This window comes from Haliotis rufescens, unplaced genomic scaffold, assembly GCF_023055435.1.
Source record: "Haliotis rufescens isolate VD_foot unplaced genomic scaffold, xgHalRufe1.0.p SCAF_9, whole genome shotgun sequence".
In the NCBI taxonomy this organism is placed as follows: Eukaryota; Metazoa; Mollusca; class Gastropoda; order Lepetellida; family Haliotidae; genus Haliotis; species Haliotis rufescens.
The window spans coordinates 16,197,623-16,214,450 of record NW_025964383.1 but is presented as its reverse complement, the minus strand read 5'-3'; the positions used below and the strand labels follow the sequence as shown (position 1 = coordinate 16,214,450).

At 38.6% G+C, this 16,828-nt stretch overlaps 1 protein-coding gene across 1 annotated transcript in view; it reads left to right on the top strand.

Annotated features, from left to right (window-relative positions):
* The first annotated feature begins 724 nt into the window (after positions 1 to 724).
* LOC124122010 (mucin-2-like) overlaps positions 725 to 16,828 on the top strand; it is a 119,049-nt gene continuing 102,945 nt past the window's right edge. Inside the window, exons 1-7 of the mRNA XM_048391189.1 lie at positions 725 to 1,053; positions 1,592 to 1,668; positions 2,184 to 2,243; positions 6,665 to 6,760; positions 7,732 to 7,764; positions 14,864 to 14,959; positions 15,921 to 15,953. Coding sequence (XP_048247146.1) covers positions 761 to 1,053; positions 1,592 to 1,668; positions 2,184 to 2,243; positions 6,665 to 6,760; positions 7,732 to 7,764; positions 14,864 to 14,959; positions 15,921 to 15,953 — 688 coding nt within the window. The 5' untranslated portion in view covers positions 725 to 760. The remainder of the gene's footprint in view (positions 1,054 to 1,591; positions 1,669 to 2,183; positions 2,244 to 6,664; positions 6,761 to 7,731; positions 7,765 to 14,863; positions 14,960 to 15,920; positions 15,954 to 16,828) is intronic.

The following is a 16,828-nucleotide window of genomic DNA, read 5'->3' as shown; positions in this document are numbered from 1 at the left end:
TCTTTACATAGTTTTATGCGGCATCAGGCAACAAATTTATATTTTCTTCTGAAATTGTGTTCGACTGGCGGGTGCTATGGACTTGCCTACCTTGTTATACTTTTCACTGCTATTTTATCCTTTACGCCAACTTGTAGCTTGACTGGTTTATTGTCTGGCGTTGACGTTTCATATTTATATGGACAGTAATGTCTTTTCTCATTTATCAAGTCATTAGTACATATTCATTTGTGCACAAGAATGTTTTTTATGCATTATTACTGATAATAATAACAGTGGATTTGAATACCGCATTCGACAAGTGTATAGATGATATCTTCTGTATTCAGGATTAATTTGTGTCATTTGAAAAAAAATATGAGAAAAGTGTAAAACAAGAAATCCTTCTTCTGTGGTATGGATGTCGATCATATGTTCTGTTTCTTGCTATTCGAGAAAAATGTACACCAGTGTCAAGAATTCCAGGCATTCTACAAACTCATAATAATGAAACAAATTATTCCAAATTCTAACTTAGATATATCTCGGGCATTTCTTTGTCAACTCAAAGATAACTTCATAACCTAGGGGTTTAAAATTACTGAACGAGTCAGGTGTATAAGATAAAGATACCTCCAATACAGATACTGTCTACGTCAAAAAGTCAAGCAAATAAAAATTGTGCCATAGGCTACCTGCTATCTTGGGTTCGATCATAACGATACCTATAAGACCCACCGCTGCTTCCGTTTCCCTCATCAGTCGTGAGACTTCAGGGAAGATGTCTTCACTACACGCCTTCCTGGTCGGGGTGTCTCTCCTCCTCCTCATGCCCTGTGTCATCCATGGAACAGTCGATTTTCACATGTATAAACGCTTCGTGGAGAGCAACTGCTTGTCTTTAGGAAGGATCGCCCAAGACATCTGCCCCAATACAGAGGCTGCATGTCTCCCAGTTTTTGAATTGGTTGAATACTGCGAAAGATTCTGTGGGGCACACGTCATGGATAAAAGCCTTCTCTACAGCGCTATCATGCCAGGAAATATTCCAAGATTGAATGAAACAATGTGCAGGTACGTATCAAAGTCACATAAACATAGCATATCAAAGTTAGTTAGAGTAAAGCCATGACATGTATCCTATGCAATGTTACAATGGATATTGGAATTGAAACTTTTCTTTTGCGTGTGTAGTTACCATGATCATATCTAAATATTTTAATGAAAGTATTCATGAACCGTCATTCATGAAGTCATTGATACAAAATAAAATTGATTTGAGAATAAATTATTCATGTGATACCAAGAAGATGGACATCTCTAATTTCCTGTGATCATGGAGACTAAGTCCCCTTAATTTGCCATGAAAGTTCTCCCTTGATCGTGAATTCCGGGACTGATCGTGGTAGTCATCAAAGTGGTTAACGTTGGTGACTGCGTCTCAGTTTGTACTTACCCCGCATTTACACTGATAAGCCATTATGACATTGAAATACTCAGAATTCCCATCTGATCCTTACAGGAACAAGGGTGTATGTATTACTAATATGTGTCATGTAAAATTGGTGAATCCAGTGTCGAACAAATCCAAAGTGTTGCTTTTGTTTTGCAGGTACTGCGCCAGGGATCCCATGGGCTTGACCTGCGATATTCTCAAGTTCCTTTTTGGTGCTGCCGAATGTATTAGTAGTGAGTTCGCTAGACGTTAGGCGAATGCCGTTTTTAGTACTGTTCAATGTTGAATTCGCGATCCATTCAGTCGCCTAACAGTGTATCAGTGTTATTACGTGTGTCATCGTAATGTGGGAAGAACTCCCGGGGGTCATGTATGTTTAGATCAGATAGTTTTTTCAGTTACACCTTTAATACAGGCATCTTTATTTACTCTTACTTTGCTGTTTCGAGAAATTAATCGATATGTAATGAAACACTGGAGAGTTTATTATTTGAGATACGCGTAAAGAAAATTGTGTCGACTTTTCATAGGTGGGATTGTTCTGTTAATACCGTTACAGAATAACATACAGTTTTGGGTATTTGTAAATGAAAGTGATATTTTGCAAATCAAGTGACTTGTTAAGTCAGTTCACACAAGTAAAATTTTCAGCCAATTTTCAGTAATAATTTCTGGTATTGACTATTATTACACGGATATGCTGAAAGGGTAGAAACCTGAACTCGAACGCTTCTTGTCCTATTTACAGCAACAACTTCGACCACAACAACTTCGACCACAACAACGATGCCGCCTACAACTGCACCACGTGAGTTGAGGACAGAATATGTTTTAGAAAACAAAAAAAGAATTATTCTTTATGTGATGAATTTTACGTTGATTTGAACAGTATTCCAGTTACACCGGTGTCTCAGCATGATAAGGAAGGAAAATCACATCCTACACATTTTTAAGAAATTCAGGGCCATATTTTTCATTACTGTGTGTCATGTGTTCTTGGCGGAAAGAAATGGGCCGCCAAACCGGGTCCTGTATACATTTAAACAAAATAATGTGTACTCTGAACTCTATCAAGCGCTACATATATATACGTCTGTCGAACGTATCTTTCTCTGTCCACAGTGAAAATGAAGTAGTGCTATCTCACAAATGGATGAAGGGTTCTCGTGGTGTATTATGTGCCATGCAAAAGCTTTGCATGTTGCATAAAATCATTAGAAAGTTTTAACACAGGCTATTCCGACCTTCAGTTACGGGCTGTATGACTAAGTGTAATTGCCTTTGAGAGTGTAGTCTGTAATGGCAGTCGCCAGTTTAAGTCAAGTGCTGCAAAGCTCAAGACAGCTGCCTTCTTATTGGCTAACGCAGAGTTCCAGTTCCAGTTCATCTGCTTTTAATGTGATTGAGATAATTTAGTCATTTAATTGATCCTTTTTTATTCAAATTATAATATATATATATATATATATATATATATATATATATATATATATATATATATATATATATATATAGGGATTTGGGGCAAAACAAGTGACATTTTAACACGCAAGTGATATTTGAAATGCCATATAAAGATTGATACAATTTAACTGAATCGAAAGTTAAAATAGTTTTATGAATTTTTGCAATCTCTGAAAAGAACCAAGTTCAATTATAATTACATATTTCACTTTCCCACTTTGTTCAACAGTATCTCACGCCAAAACTTATGGGAAAATGTCACTTCTAGTTCCAGAGAGCATTTGTCACATAACGTAGTCTCCATAGATAGTTACCCCCATGCTTGCCATAACGATCACGCTTGCTGACAAGGTTGATGCATGTCATCGTGTCCCAAAAGTGTAGATCGATACTCGTTATATCAATTAATGGATTGTCTGGTACAGACTCGATTATCAATAGACTGCCGATATGCAGCTAAAATGTTTTGTTCCACCTCTGATAACAGTGATGCATTTTGTCACGATAACATATCACATCGATGAAATAAATTCAACAATCAGCTTTTGTGTTATTTCCAAAGACAATTTCTTAACCATCGTAGCGTTAGAATCTGAACAAATAGTGTTCATATTGCCAGTGTAATCAATACGAAATACGCTTACATTATTAGCACACGTACATCTTTGACAAGCCCTTTCCACGTATCTATTAGTAGTATACATCCGTGCCGTTACTAATAATTGAAGAAGAAATAACGTTCAGAATAAAATAACTGGTTTTAAATGTTACTTTCAGATGAACATTTCCAACAAGAAACCAATCATACTGACTACCCTACAAGATGTGCATGATGCACAATAGATGTAAATGATTTGTACCTTCTTGTTTTGGTAACATATGTTGACAAATTATTTCCCTCACAACCCATGCACTACCCTGCTATGGCGAAATATCCTGATTTTCATTCAACAATACTTCAAGATACATATGGTATTAAGTCTATTTATTAAATGATGTTATGATATGGCGAATGTGATCTTAAATAGTTTGTAATCATAGTGTTATACCGTGAGAAACATGCAAAATTTACTCCACAATCATTACATAGAGATATGCCTGAATGCATTTATTTTTGTAATTTGTTCCTACATACAACAATTGATACGTATATATAATGGCTGTTATGTATAATCGTGCATGTATAATCTAATACCAGTACACATGCACAAGTATACAATGGTATCAAAAAACATCATAGAATTGTGCATTGCAGAGCTCTTTTGATGTAAAGAAAAAAATGAATACAGAAAACTACGTTTATATCGAACACGCTTATAACGAACTGGCGGGTATAACGAACTTTTTTTTGGTCCCGGCCATTTGCTGTATATATGCTGTATAAATGCTATATATACATGCTTATAACGAACTATGGTTATAACGAACTAAAGTTTGTGGTCCCTTTGAGTTCGTTATAACCGTAGTTTACTCTTACATTATTAATTTGTTTGGACGGGAATTTGAAACATCAGTTTAGAATAAAGAAACCTAAACGGTGAGGTCTAATGAAATTAATAACGAGCTTTATCAATTACATTCATCTGATTACTGTCAAAGCAAACTGGATGTAGACACTGCAATGTTAATACAATCATCATTGTAGAGATTAAAAGTTAGTATGAATACAGTGCTTAATTCATAAGATGAAAAATTGTATTCGGTATTAGGACCTTTGAATATGTATTTAAACCAATGATATAGTCCTTTTTGTTTTGTGTCTGAAAAATATATAATTTCCAATATTTCAACTTTTTTTAATGTCATTATAATATCTATACTTTATTTATTATGATTGAAATGTAATCATTGTAGTAAATGGCTACAAACCGCCACCATTCGTACATGAAATATTTGTATACACCATGCACCAATTAACCCTTTAAAAGAAATATCTAAATGGATTTCGGTGATTCCCATCTCTATATTTTGAACATTGTATTATGTAGTTGATAAGAAAATTTCTCAGTGCATGTTTCTTTTGCAATTTCATGGAAAACAGTTCTCATCTTTCTCAGGTATATACCTGATATATACAAGTGTTGCTAAATTCACACCATTTATTCACGAACCTAACGTTGCATAGCACCTTCACATTTCGCGTACAGCATCGTCTAGCTGTTGTACTGAAATACGTATATGCTATATAGGATTTGATTTTAACGATATTTATTTCCCCCAAAAATGAATGGGATTGGTGAACAGGCAAATCCTATACTGAACCGCAAAAGAAACGTCACCGTGGGTAGATATATGAGGAACCTTATTTGTCCAAACACTGTAAACATACTTTCAGACATATTTAAAAGATGAAACTTTGCAAAACTTATTATCAAGGTTGAAAATAAAATGTCAAATGTTCTTAAAGTGAAACTCAACACTAATCTCTGAGAAAATGGCATCACAAGTCAGTATCTCGTATGTCTGCCATGTGCATTGATGACTGCCGTGCAACGTCGATACATGGAATGGATGAGGCGATTGATGAAGACTAGAGGCACTGCAGCTGCAGTTGTCAGCCTTGATCGGACGTCATCCAGTCGTCTTTGAATCTCGTCCCACAGGTGCTCAATGGGATTAAAATCGGGACTAATGACAGGCCACTGCATGGTTCTGATGCCATTCTGGTGGGGTAAGGCTGGTGCTGTGTTGCTCACTGAAGACGGTCCCGGCGATGACGTGGTGTCACAATGGGTCCTCGGTGTGGCCTGTGACAGTGGAGGTGTCTGCCTGTCAATTTTCGACGCGTCACCATGGTCCGTCGAGCAGTTTCCGCGGCAGTAACAAAGCGATCCTGAAGATGCTGTCGCACATTCTGACGATCCTGACGTCGGGCGTTGACCCTTGGTCTTCCACTACGTGGTCGGTTATCTGTAGCGTTGGTGGTCTGGTACCGTTGCTGGAGCCTGTATATGGCTCTTACGTGGACTTGCATTGGCTATTTGCCGGGCGGTTTGTCCAGCTTGCAATCGTCCAAGGGCTTGGTGTTGCTGATTTCTTGTCAATCTTTGCATGTGGTAGGAATTCAATAACGAATGAATGTTATCCGATCTAGATGGTCTTTTATAGGGCAAGAAATGGGGAAACGTATTTGCATTTCAATTTGCATGGAATTCACGTGCATTAGGTTACCATGGCCGTTGCCTTTATGCGTTTGGGCGATCGGTTTTATTGTCATCTGCTTTGTTTTTTTATTATCAAATTTCATTTCATTTACCTCGGACAAGGTAATGTTAAATTTTAGAAACTTTGGAGTGACGTTTCTTTTGCTGATCAGTATATTTAAGCACCTCTCCATACAAAGGACATTTAACGATTATTAAGGGTAAATTGTACAGATTCTCTGAAGCATACAAGTAATCTAGCTTTGTTTTTTTTTTTGAATCTTGATGATGGCACGGGCATAGGGAGGTTGTGCGTGTGCGGCGGAAAGTTTGTAGTACTTCTGAGTTCAAAGGTGCCTATAAGACGTTTCAGGATGGACTTGTGTTGGCGTTTAGTCTGCCGGTTGGGTCATCCTTGGGCTTTTGGTAGGTGATAGTGTCAGCATATTGTTGACGAAGGAGTGGAACTAACTGACAAACTCTATTTAAAATGAAGGGAAAATATATGGCCATTACTGTATTGGTTGCTAAACGAATGAAAAAGAGAAAATGTCAATCATACAGTGTCCATATTAATCCAATATTATCTTATTCCAAATATAACACGTTTCCTCATTTTCAGCATGCGTCGCCACTGGCATCGCATGTCTTGCCCCTGCTAGCTGTGTTGTCCCAATTCCCGGTCTCCAGTGTCCAGCCGGTATGACGTGCTGCGTCGGTAAGTACTTCTAAGATACTTAGTTTACCCAATTTACATACCATAATTTTTTCAAGGAATCATTGGCCCCTCATCTCTCATCCATTTGGCTCATAATCTGTATAATGAATAGGTCATCATCACGGTGATTTCGTTTTGACAGAATATCTTTCAGAATAGAAATATATTTTGCTGTAAGTAGTTTTATAATATTTGAATATTATACAGGTTTGTGAGGACTAGAATTTGTTTAAATTAAAGAATTACTTAAATCAATATCCCTGCAGCCCCAACCTTTGGCGTCTATAATTCACACCTTTGAGGTGAATCGCACTTGCCCTTTCTACGAAGATTTCAAAGAGCGTCATACCGATAGCTGACGGATTTGAAGACAATTTTATGGTGGACATGTAGAACATTTCCTCAATTGACGCTTTTGTGTCAAATTTGATGTCTGCCGAAATTGTGAATTGTTTCGATGCCATTTTGACAATACCATATGTTCCCGTATTTGTGGGGCCACTGCTGGCCCAGTCGTCTCAGGCGCTGCGATTCGCTGTGCAGAGTTGCGTCCCTTGGGCACGCGAGAAACCTATGATTGTGGGTTCGAATCCCGGTTCGCCCCGATTATATTTCTAGGTTTGTCAGCACTATATCTGTGCTCATGTGATTCACCAAAGTGGCAAACTTCTGAGACCTGCATCACATGCATCGCTTTCCTCCCACAATAAGCTGACGCGCCGCGATATAACTGTAATACTGTTAAAAGCGGCGTCAAACCAAACTCACTCACTCTCGTATTTGTTCAGGTGAACACTTGACTTACCTTTGCTTGTATTTATGATGTGTACCACCGGTGGGTTCTGAAACGCTCAGCTTCTAGCAGACACATGGTTTCATCACTATTCTATACTGATTCAAGAACAAATGGTTATGATATGATAGGAATCAGAAAATTCTTATAATTATGGAAAGGAATTTTACACCTTCAGCGCCGGCGATGACAACGACAACGACCATGCCACGTAAGTTACAAGATTGTCTTCATAAAGGCCAATTTTAAGAATTAATACACTTACATTTCCTGAATGACTATAATTAATGTATTTATGTGTACATTTAGGGATGAAAAGGGAAATATATTAATTGTTTTTCTATTTTGATAGGGCTGTCACCACCATAAATGTCCTATTATCTCACGTGTGAATATGCTCCATTTCCCCCAACCTACAGATATCTGCAGGCTGTGATTGGATGATTTTGTGTAAGATTTTAAATGTACTTGCATCCAGTAATTAAAACCGACAATGTTTTTCTATATTAAGTACTGTATTTTGCAACATGATGACTTATGCTGAATGTGACCACAGATGTTTTCAAGTAGGTGTCATTTGGTGGGGATGGTGTGTTTAGTTTCCTGTACTCAGAAAAGGAACGGGCTTGTTATTGTTGCTGCTCTAAGGCCAAACTGTGCACACGTACAGGTAATAGTTGTTTTTTAAAAATATAACGTCACCAAAGAAGTCGTGTGGTTGGTTGTGTGTAACCTGAAGGATGAGTGCACATTTCAGTCATTGATACTTTATAGGCTTTCCTGTTTATATTGATATGGATATGGATACATATTGGCATGAATGTGGAGGCGAATTAAGAAGTAATGACAGGGAAGGTGGGGACAGTTTGGGTAAAATGGAGCAGTTGGGTGGCCTGGAAATGAATGTTGTTTTGTATTGTGGTCGAGCTCGGCACGAGCCCCCGAGGCTAGCTCTCTCAATCAAGTCCTGGCCCCTTGCGTTCTGAATTTGTTGAAACTGACGAAGTTGACAAGAAGTTAGGATAAAGCAACCACTGCCACAACAAATCTGTCTCTGTGTTGTTAATCACCTGCCGGTCAAGTTATGTGATGCTGGTATCTTGAGATTGATACATGTACATGTACCTTTTTGTTTTGTTTATGTAAGAATTAATAATAAGGCTCTACCATTTACCATCAATTATAAGAGGCTATTGGAAATTAATATAAACTACTATGTTATCTGGGCGTAGATAGTTTTGTGATCTTAACCATCACCCGGTGAGGTTTTACAATTGTCCAGTGCCACTTCTGTGCATTGCGATTTGGGGATACCAAAGGAAACAGTATATTATTAGAGGAAATTGCTTGTGAATACTTATACCATGTAGATAGGATACCTTCAGGGTTTTTAATCCTTTCTTTTTCTCTGGGTACTCCTGTCACGCTGATGGAAGGGCGTCACTGAACAGGTTCAATTATTCTATGTCGGGGTCGCCTCTCCTGCTGATTTAGGAGACAGACAGAAGTGGTCGTCTCATTTGTCTTATTGACTTTACATTTACATAGAACTATCATATATAATGGAAATATCATGACAATGGTTATGCGGTAGGTTCTTGGTCGTGAGATCATATAGAGGTGTTGGCGGTGCCTGGACATGCAGCATACAACTTTTCCAGTGTATGCGGGCACCTCGTCTTCGTTTCACTCCATACTTAAAGCCTTGATATAAAGGACTACGGCCACCACGTTTGTTAGGAATGAATAAGACAATCCCAGGTGCATTTGCCATTTTACAATGAAGTTTTCCAGAATGTGTATACTATCTCATTGATTACTTGATTACTGGTCACTGCAATTGCCTTAATTATATAAATGTCAATGAACTGGGTAAGCATTTATTGGTTTTTATGGATACTCGTAAAATCCTCAGTTGAGTTCACTCACTAACTACTGTGAGCGTTTTTGGCTCACTGTTAATCCTCTGCTGTGTGGTGGCAAAGTGAGGATAATCATCTGTGCATAACAAATTCTGTTTGTCTGTCTAAGTCAAAGATGTCAGCTACATGTATTTGGACAAAATTGTTCGTGGGAAATTATACACGGTTCGAACAATACAGTGACTGCATAGTGGTGAAGCAACTGAATGGAACTGAGGTCTTGAATATTAATAAAAATCGGCAAATGTTAATTTGTTAACGAGTAAATCATTTTCTAAATGCCATTACATAGCTAAAGATATTTACATTTCTGTTTACACGCAGGGCTTAATCTATAAATATTCATATAGCTTAATGTTGAATTATTGTATAGCATTTCTAAAAGAAACACATTCTCCGGAAAATATAATTAAGCATTAAGAAGCCTGACACACACTGTTGATGATGTAATCTCGAGGTTTCTTAACTTAATATCCATTGGTATTGTACTGCACCCCTTAAATTAACTATAACAAGTGTCATACCTTTCATGTTCACTTAAGGCGCGGTCCTTAGCCTAGTGGTTAAAGCGTTCGCTCGTCATGCCGAAGACCCGGGTTCGAATCCCGACATGGGTCAATTTGTGAAGCCTATTCCTGGTGTCCCCTGCCGTGATATTATTGGAATATTGCTAAAAGCGGCGTAAAACCAAACACACTCACTCACTCACTCATGTTCACTTAATACCCGCGTGGGAATGGCCGAACTTATTATTTAGAAAATCGATATCAAAACGTAGTTATAAATGGCTATAGCTCAGACACTCAGGTGTGCCACAGGGCCCGGTCGTGGGACCAGTGTTGCTTATTATCTATATCAATGACATTGTTGAAGGAATAAATAGTAATGTAAGCTTTTCGCTGATGACATATCTTAGTATTTGATTATAGAAGATCCTGATATAGCTGCTTGTAATGTCAATACTGATTTCGACAGAATTTCAGAATGTGCTGCATGATGGTAAATTAAATTTAGTCCAAAAAACCGAATCTATTCAATTTACCCGTTAAGTAAACCCAAGTCGCAAACCTAACTTATATATGAATGGTAAAGAAATCAAAGATGAACAAAGTCATAAGCTCCTAGCTATTACTTTTCAAAGTAATTGTACATTGAAAATGCACATTGATGATATTGCCAGGAAATGTTGACCTCTGGTTAATTCTTTAAGAAGTTATAAATATCGTCTATCCTGAACTACCTTAGAAGCTATGTACAAATCCTTTACCTTACCAATTTTGTTATTGTAGTTGTCATATTTGGGACATCTGTAGTAATGAACAAGGTAATTGATAAGAAAAATTAAACTTAGATGCCCTTAGAACGATGTGTGGCGCTGTCCGGGGTACGAGTCATCAGAAAATCTACAATGTACAATCTACCACAATCTACTTTGTGTAATGAACAGTATTAACATAAGCGCTTCGCTTGTTTACAATCCATTTTCACATTTTTTGTGAAAATAAATATTTCTAAATCAAATAGCCGGACGAATAAGAAGAAGAAGAAGAAGAAGAAGATTTTAATTTTAGTCTCACGCATAGTAAAGCATAAAAATTGCTACGTGGTTCGGGTAGATATGTACAATGCCTGTCAAGTATGAGACATTAAAGTCTCACAGGGGCCCGATTGGCGAAGGGAGACCAATCTAACATTACACCTGTCCGAGCATCTTGTACGCCGACATACATACACTGGCTGTTTCTGTCTGTTATCAAACTTATTTGTCAATACAATAGTACTAACACAAAACCTAGATTATGGGTTATGAAAGCGTTTGCGTCAATACGAAAACAAGTGCTTTATATCTCTGCTTATAACTCTCAACTCTGGCCAGGCTCCGCCATAAACGGCAAGAATGTGATAACTGTTACGCCTGAATTATTTGTTTGAATGTCACGTCTGAAAACAAAGAATGAACCGTTATACAGTAATAATCTGGGTATTTTTTCTGTGCTATAGAATCAAAGGTTTTATTGTATATACAGGACCTACGTGTAAATGCTTTAAGGTGATGTGTCAGTCAGTACGATGTTCTAGTATAAGCATATACACTTAAAAATAGACAGATGTTAACTGTGATAACAATCGAGATGATAAATAAACGCAGGTCCGGTAGGTAGTATTTCCTTGGTTACAGTTAATAGTTTATTTGAAGTTGACATTTTTCAACAGTTCTTTATATGATGAAAGAAATACTTGTTTAAAAAAGTCTAGCAGTGAACGCTACAACCATGATGCAAAGAGGAACACTATAAAAGGCGCAGAGTTTAACTATATATTCCTTATTTTATGATATCAGAAATTCATTTAATGATTCCAAAGAATGAATTTATATCCCAAATTTGATTTTAGGTATCGATTTTAGATATCGGTAAAAGAATTTAGTATTTCAAATGATGTATTTTAGCATATAAACAATCGAATTTGTGATATTTGAAAAATCAAATGTAGTTTTTGATATCACAAATTATGAGAATTACATTCGCTAGAGTGTTTTGTCAATGGGTTTCAGCATATCGATAGATAGATATTTTTTACATATCTCTACTCTACTGGGTGAATGTTTGTTACTCAACGTTTGATGTTTTTCGGGGTATCCTTCTTGGTAAAATGAAGCAATAATGACTACATGAATTGTTCATGATGGTATTTTATCTTCAGCCTCTATCTCGTGACCTTAGGTACATTTTTTAATAGTTCATGCAGACAGGTAGAGTGTCGTAACATTTACAGATTTAATCATAGTCAGCTGATGTCTTTGCATGTATGTAATGGTACATTTCTCCTCTTATTTAATCAATTTACCTCCTGGCTATCCTGGTATGTGGAACATAAGGCTTAGGATTACAGATTTTGCATTGTTTTTTTCAATGCGATTTGAATATTATTATTTACAATCTTACTACCTGCTTTACATGAGACGTTTTATGTTTTTCTGAGGATTACAAAGGTGTCGTCTACCTTCCTGTACCAGCAGACGGGTTTTATTGGGAATGTGGATAGGACTTTTTCTTCAAAGGATAGATTTCTGTAAGGATAGTTGGGAGAGAGGGGATCCAATGTGGATGCTGTGTATCTGCTCGTAGGTGGCGCCTCCTCTGGGAAAGTTGGTTGAGGTCATGCAGGATTCGGTGAGGCTGATGAAAGTGGCTATGGAGGGTGGTATCAAGTGCTTGATCTAGGTTGGAGATACGTTGACAGGGAATTTGAAGGATTTCGTCAGTAGGGACCTTTGTGAAGAGATCAACAACATCACAGTTGATGATCTCTTCAGGTTGAATGGTGGTCTGGATCTTCTGACAAAAGTCTGTGGAGTCTGCTATATAGGATTTGATTTTAACAACATTTATGTCCCTGCAAAATAAATGGGATTGGTGAACAGGCAAAACATATACTGAAGCGCAAAAGAAACGTCACCATAGATAGATATATATTTGTCCAAACACTGCAAACATACTTTGAGACATATTAAAAATATGAAACTTGGGAAAACTGATTATCAAGGTTGAAATTAAGGTGTCAAATGTTCTTAAAGTGAAACAGAATACTAATCTCTGAGAAAATGGCATCACAAGTCAGTATCTCGTGTGTCTGCCTAGTGCATTTATGACTGCCATGCAACATCGATACATGGTATGGATGTGGCAGTTGATGAAGGCCAGAGGCACTTGAGCCAACACTCTGCTCTGGGCAACGCCTGATGCAGTTCAGCTGCGGTTGTTTGCCTCGTCGGACGTCATTCAGCCGTCTTTGAATCTCGTCCAACAGGTGCTCAATTGGATTTAAATCGGGACTGAGGTCAGGCCACTGCATGGTTCTGCTGGAGGAAATCGTTCTCGCAGTGTGGGCACAGGCATTATCATGCTGAAACTCGTGATTGCGGCGATGTGCCAAATGAGGTATGACGTGTGGTCTCAAGACTTGATCAATGTACCGAGCTGCTGTGACACCATTGCCATCTCCCTGAACCGATGTTCTGGAAGACCACAGGGTCGACCCCCTGTGCAAGACCAATTCCACCCCACACCATGATGCTCGGACTACCCCACGAGTCTCTCTTAACAACGCAAGCATCCGAATAACGTTCCCCACGGCGTTGTCAGACACTCTCTCTGTCATCTGCTGTTGAGAAACAGTAACGGCTCTAGTCTGAGAAGAGGACTCTTCTCCATTCCTGGTGGCACCAATGCTGGTGGCGTGTTGCCCACTGAAGATGGTCCCGGCGATGACGTGTTGTCAGAATGGGTCCTCGGTGTGGCCTGTGGCGGTGGAGATGCCTACTCGTCAATCGCCGACGCAAGATGTCCGCACTAATGTGTCGTTGGTATGTCCCAATGCTCTGTCGAGCAGTTTCCGCAGCGGTAACAAAGCAATCTTGAAGATGCTGTCGCACAATCTGACGAACCTGACGTCGGGTGGTGACCCTTGGTCTTCCACTACATGATCGGTCATCTGTAGTGTTGGTGGTCTGGTACCGTTGCTGGAGCCTGTATATGGTCCTTACGTGGACTTGAAATGCATTGACTACTTGCCGGGCGGTTTGTTCAGCTTGCAATCGTCCAAAGGCTTTGTGTCGCTGATTTATTGTCAATCTTGGCATGTGGTAGCAATTCAATAACGAATGAATGTTACCTGATGGACTTTTATAGGGCAAGAAATGGGGGAACGCATGTGCATTTTAATTTGCACGGAACTCACGTGCATCGGGTTACCATGACCGTTGCCATGATGCGTTTGGGCGATCGGGATTATTGTCATTTGCTTTATTTTTTTATTATTAAATTTTATTTTTCCGGAACAAGGTAATGTTAAATTTTAGAAACTTTGACAAAAATTACCCAGATATTTAAATGACAACTTTTCATGCAATGTTGCTCGGGGTAACGTTTCTTTTGCGGTTCAGTATATTTAAACACCTCTCCATACAAAGGACATTTAACAATTATTAAGAGCAAACTGTACAGAAACATACAAGTAATCTAACTTTGTTGGATTTTATATGGATCTTGATGATGGCACGGGCATAGGGAGGTTGTGCGTGTGCGGCGGAAAGTTTGTAGTACTTCTGAGTTCAAAGGTGCCTATAAGACGTTTCAGGATGGACTTGTGTTGGCGTTTAGTCTGCCGGTTGGGTCATCATTGGGCTTTTGGTAGGTGATAGTGTCAGCATATTGTTGACGAAGGAGTGGAACTAACTGACAAACTCTATTTAAAATGAAGGGAAAATATATGGCCATTACTGTATTGGTTGCTAAACGAATGAAAAAGAAAAAATGTCAATCATACAGTGTCCATATTAATCCAATATTATCTTATTCCAAATATAACACGTTTCCTCATTTTCAGCATGCCTCGCCACTGGCATCGCATGTGTTGCCCCTGCTGGCTGTGTTGTCCCAATTCCCGGTCTCCAGTGTCCAGCCGGTATGACGTGCTGCGTCGGTAAGTACTTCTAAGATACTTAGTTTACCCAATTTACATACCATAATTTTTTCAAGGAATCATTGGCCCCTCATCTCTCATCCATTTGGCTCATAATCTGTATAATGAATAGGTCATCATCACGGTGATTTCGTTTTGACAGAATATCTTTAAGAATAGAAATATATTTTGCTGTTAGTAGTTTTATAATATTTGAATATTATACAGGTTTGTGAGGACTAGAATTTGTTTAAATTCAAGAATTACTTAAATCAATATCCCTGCAGCCCCAACCTTTGGCGTCTATAATTCACACCTTTGAGGTGAATCGCACTTGCCCTTTCTACGAAGATTTCAAAGAGCGTCATACCGATAGCTGACGGATTTGAAGACAATTTTATGGTGGAAATGTAGAACATTTCCTCAATTGACGCTTTTGTGACACATTTGAAATTGTGAATTGTTTCGATGCCATTTTGACAATACAATATGTTCCCGTATTTGTGGGGCCACTGCTGGCCCAGTCGTCTCAGGCGCTGCGATTCGCTGTGCAGAGTTGCGTCCCTTGGGCACGCGAGAAGCCTATGATTGTGGGTTCGAATCCCGGTTCGCCCCGATTATATTTCTAGGTTTGTCAGCACTACATATGTGCTCATGTGATTCACCAAAGTGGCAAACTTCTGAGACCTGCATCACATGCATCGCTTTCCTCCCACAATAAGCTGACGCGCCGCGATATAACTGTAATACTGTTAAAAGCGGCGTCAAACCAAACTCACTCACTCTCGTATTTGTTCAGGTGAACACTTGACTTACCTTTGCTTGTATTTATGATGTGTACCACCGGTGGGTTCTGAAACGCTCAGCTTCTAGCAGACACATGGTTTCATCACTATTCTATACTGATTCAAGAACAAATGATTATGATATGATAGGAATCAGAAAATTCTTATAATTATGGAAAGGAATTTTACACCTTCAGCGCCGGCGATGACAACGACAACGACCATGCCACGTAAGTTACAAGATTGTCTTCATAAAGGCCAATTTTAAGAATTAATACACTTACATTTCCTGAATGACTATAATTAATGTGTTTATGTGTATGTACATTTAGGGATGAAAAGGGAAATATATTAATTGTTTTTCTATTTTGATAGGGCTGTCACCACCATAAATGTCCTATTATCTCACGTGTGAATATGCTCCATTTCCCCCAACCTACAGATATCTGCAGGCTGTGATTGTGATTTTGTGTAAGATTTTAAATGTACTTGCATCCAGTAATTAAAACCGACAATGTTTTTCTATATTAAGTACTGTATTTTGCAACATGATGACTTATGCTGAATGTGACCACAGATGTTTTCAAGTAGGTGTCATTTGGTGGGGATGGTGTGTTTAGTTTCCTGTACTCAGAAAGGGAACGGGCTTGTTATTATTGCTGCTCTAAGGCCAAACTGTGCACACGTACAGATAATAGTTGTTTTTTAAAAATATAACGTCACCAAAGAAGTCGTGTGGTTGGTTGTGTGTAACCTGAAGGATGAGTGCACATTTCAGTCATTGATACTTTATAGGCTTTCCTGTTTATATTGATATGGATATGGATACATATTGGCATGAATGTGGAGGCGAATTAAGAAGTAATGACAGGGAAGGTGGGGACAGTTTGGGTAAAATGGAACAGTTGGGTGGCCTGGAAATGAATGTTGTTTCGTATTGTGGTCGAGCTCGGCACGAGCCCCCGAGGCTAGCTCTCTCAATCAAGTCCTGGCCCCTTGCGTTCTGAATTTGTTGAAACTGACGAAGTTGACAAGAAGTTAGGATAGAGCAACCACTGCCACAACAAATCTGTCTCTGTGTTGTTAATCACCTGCCGGTCAAGTT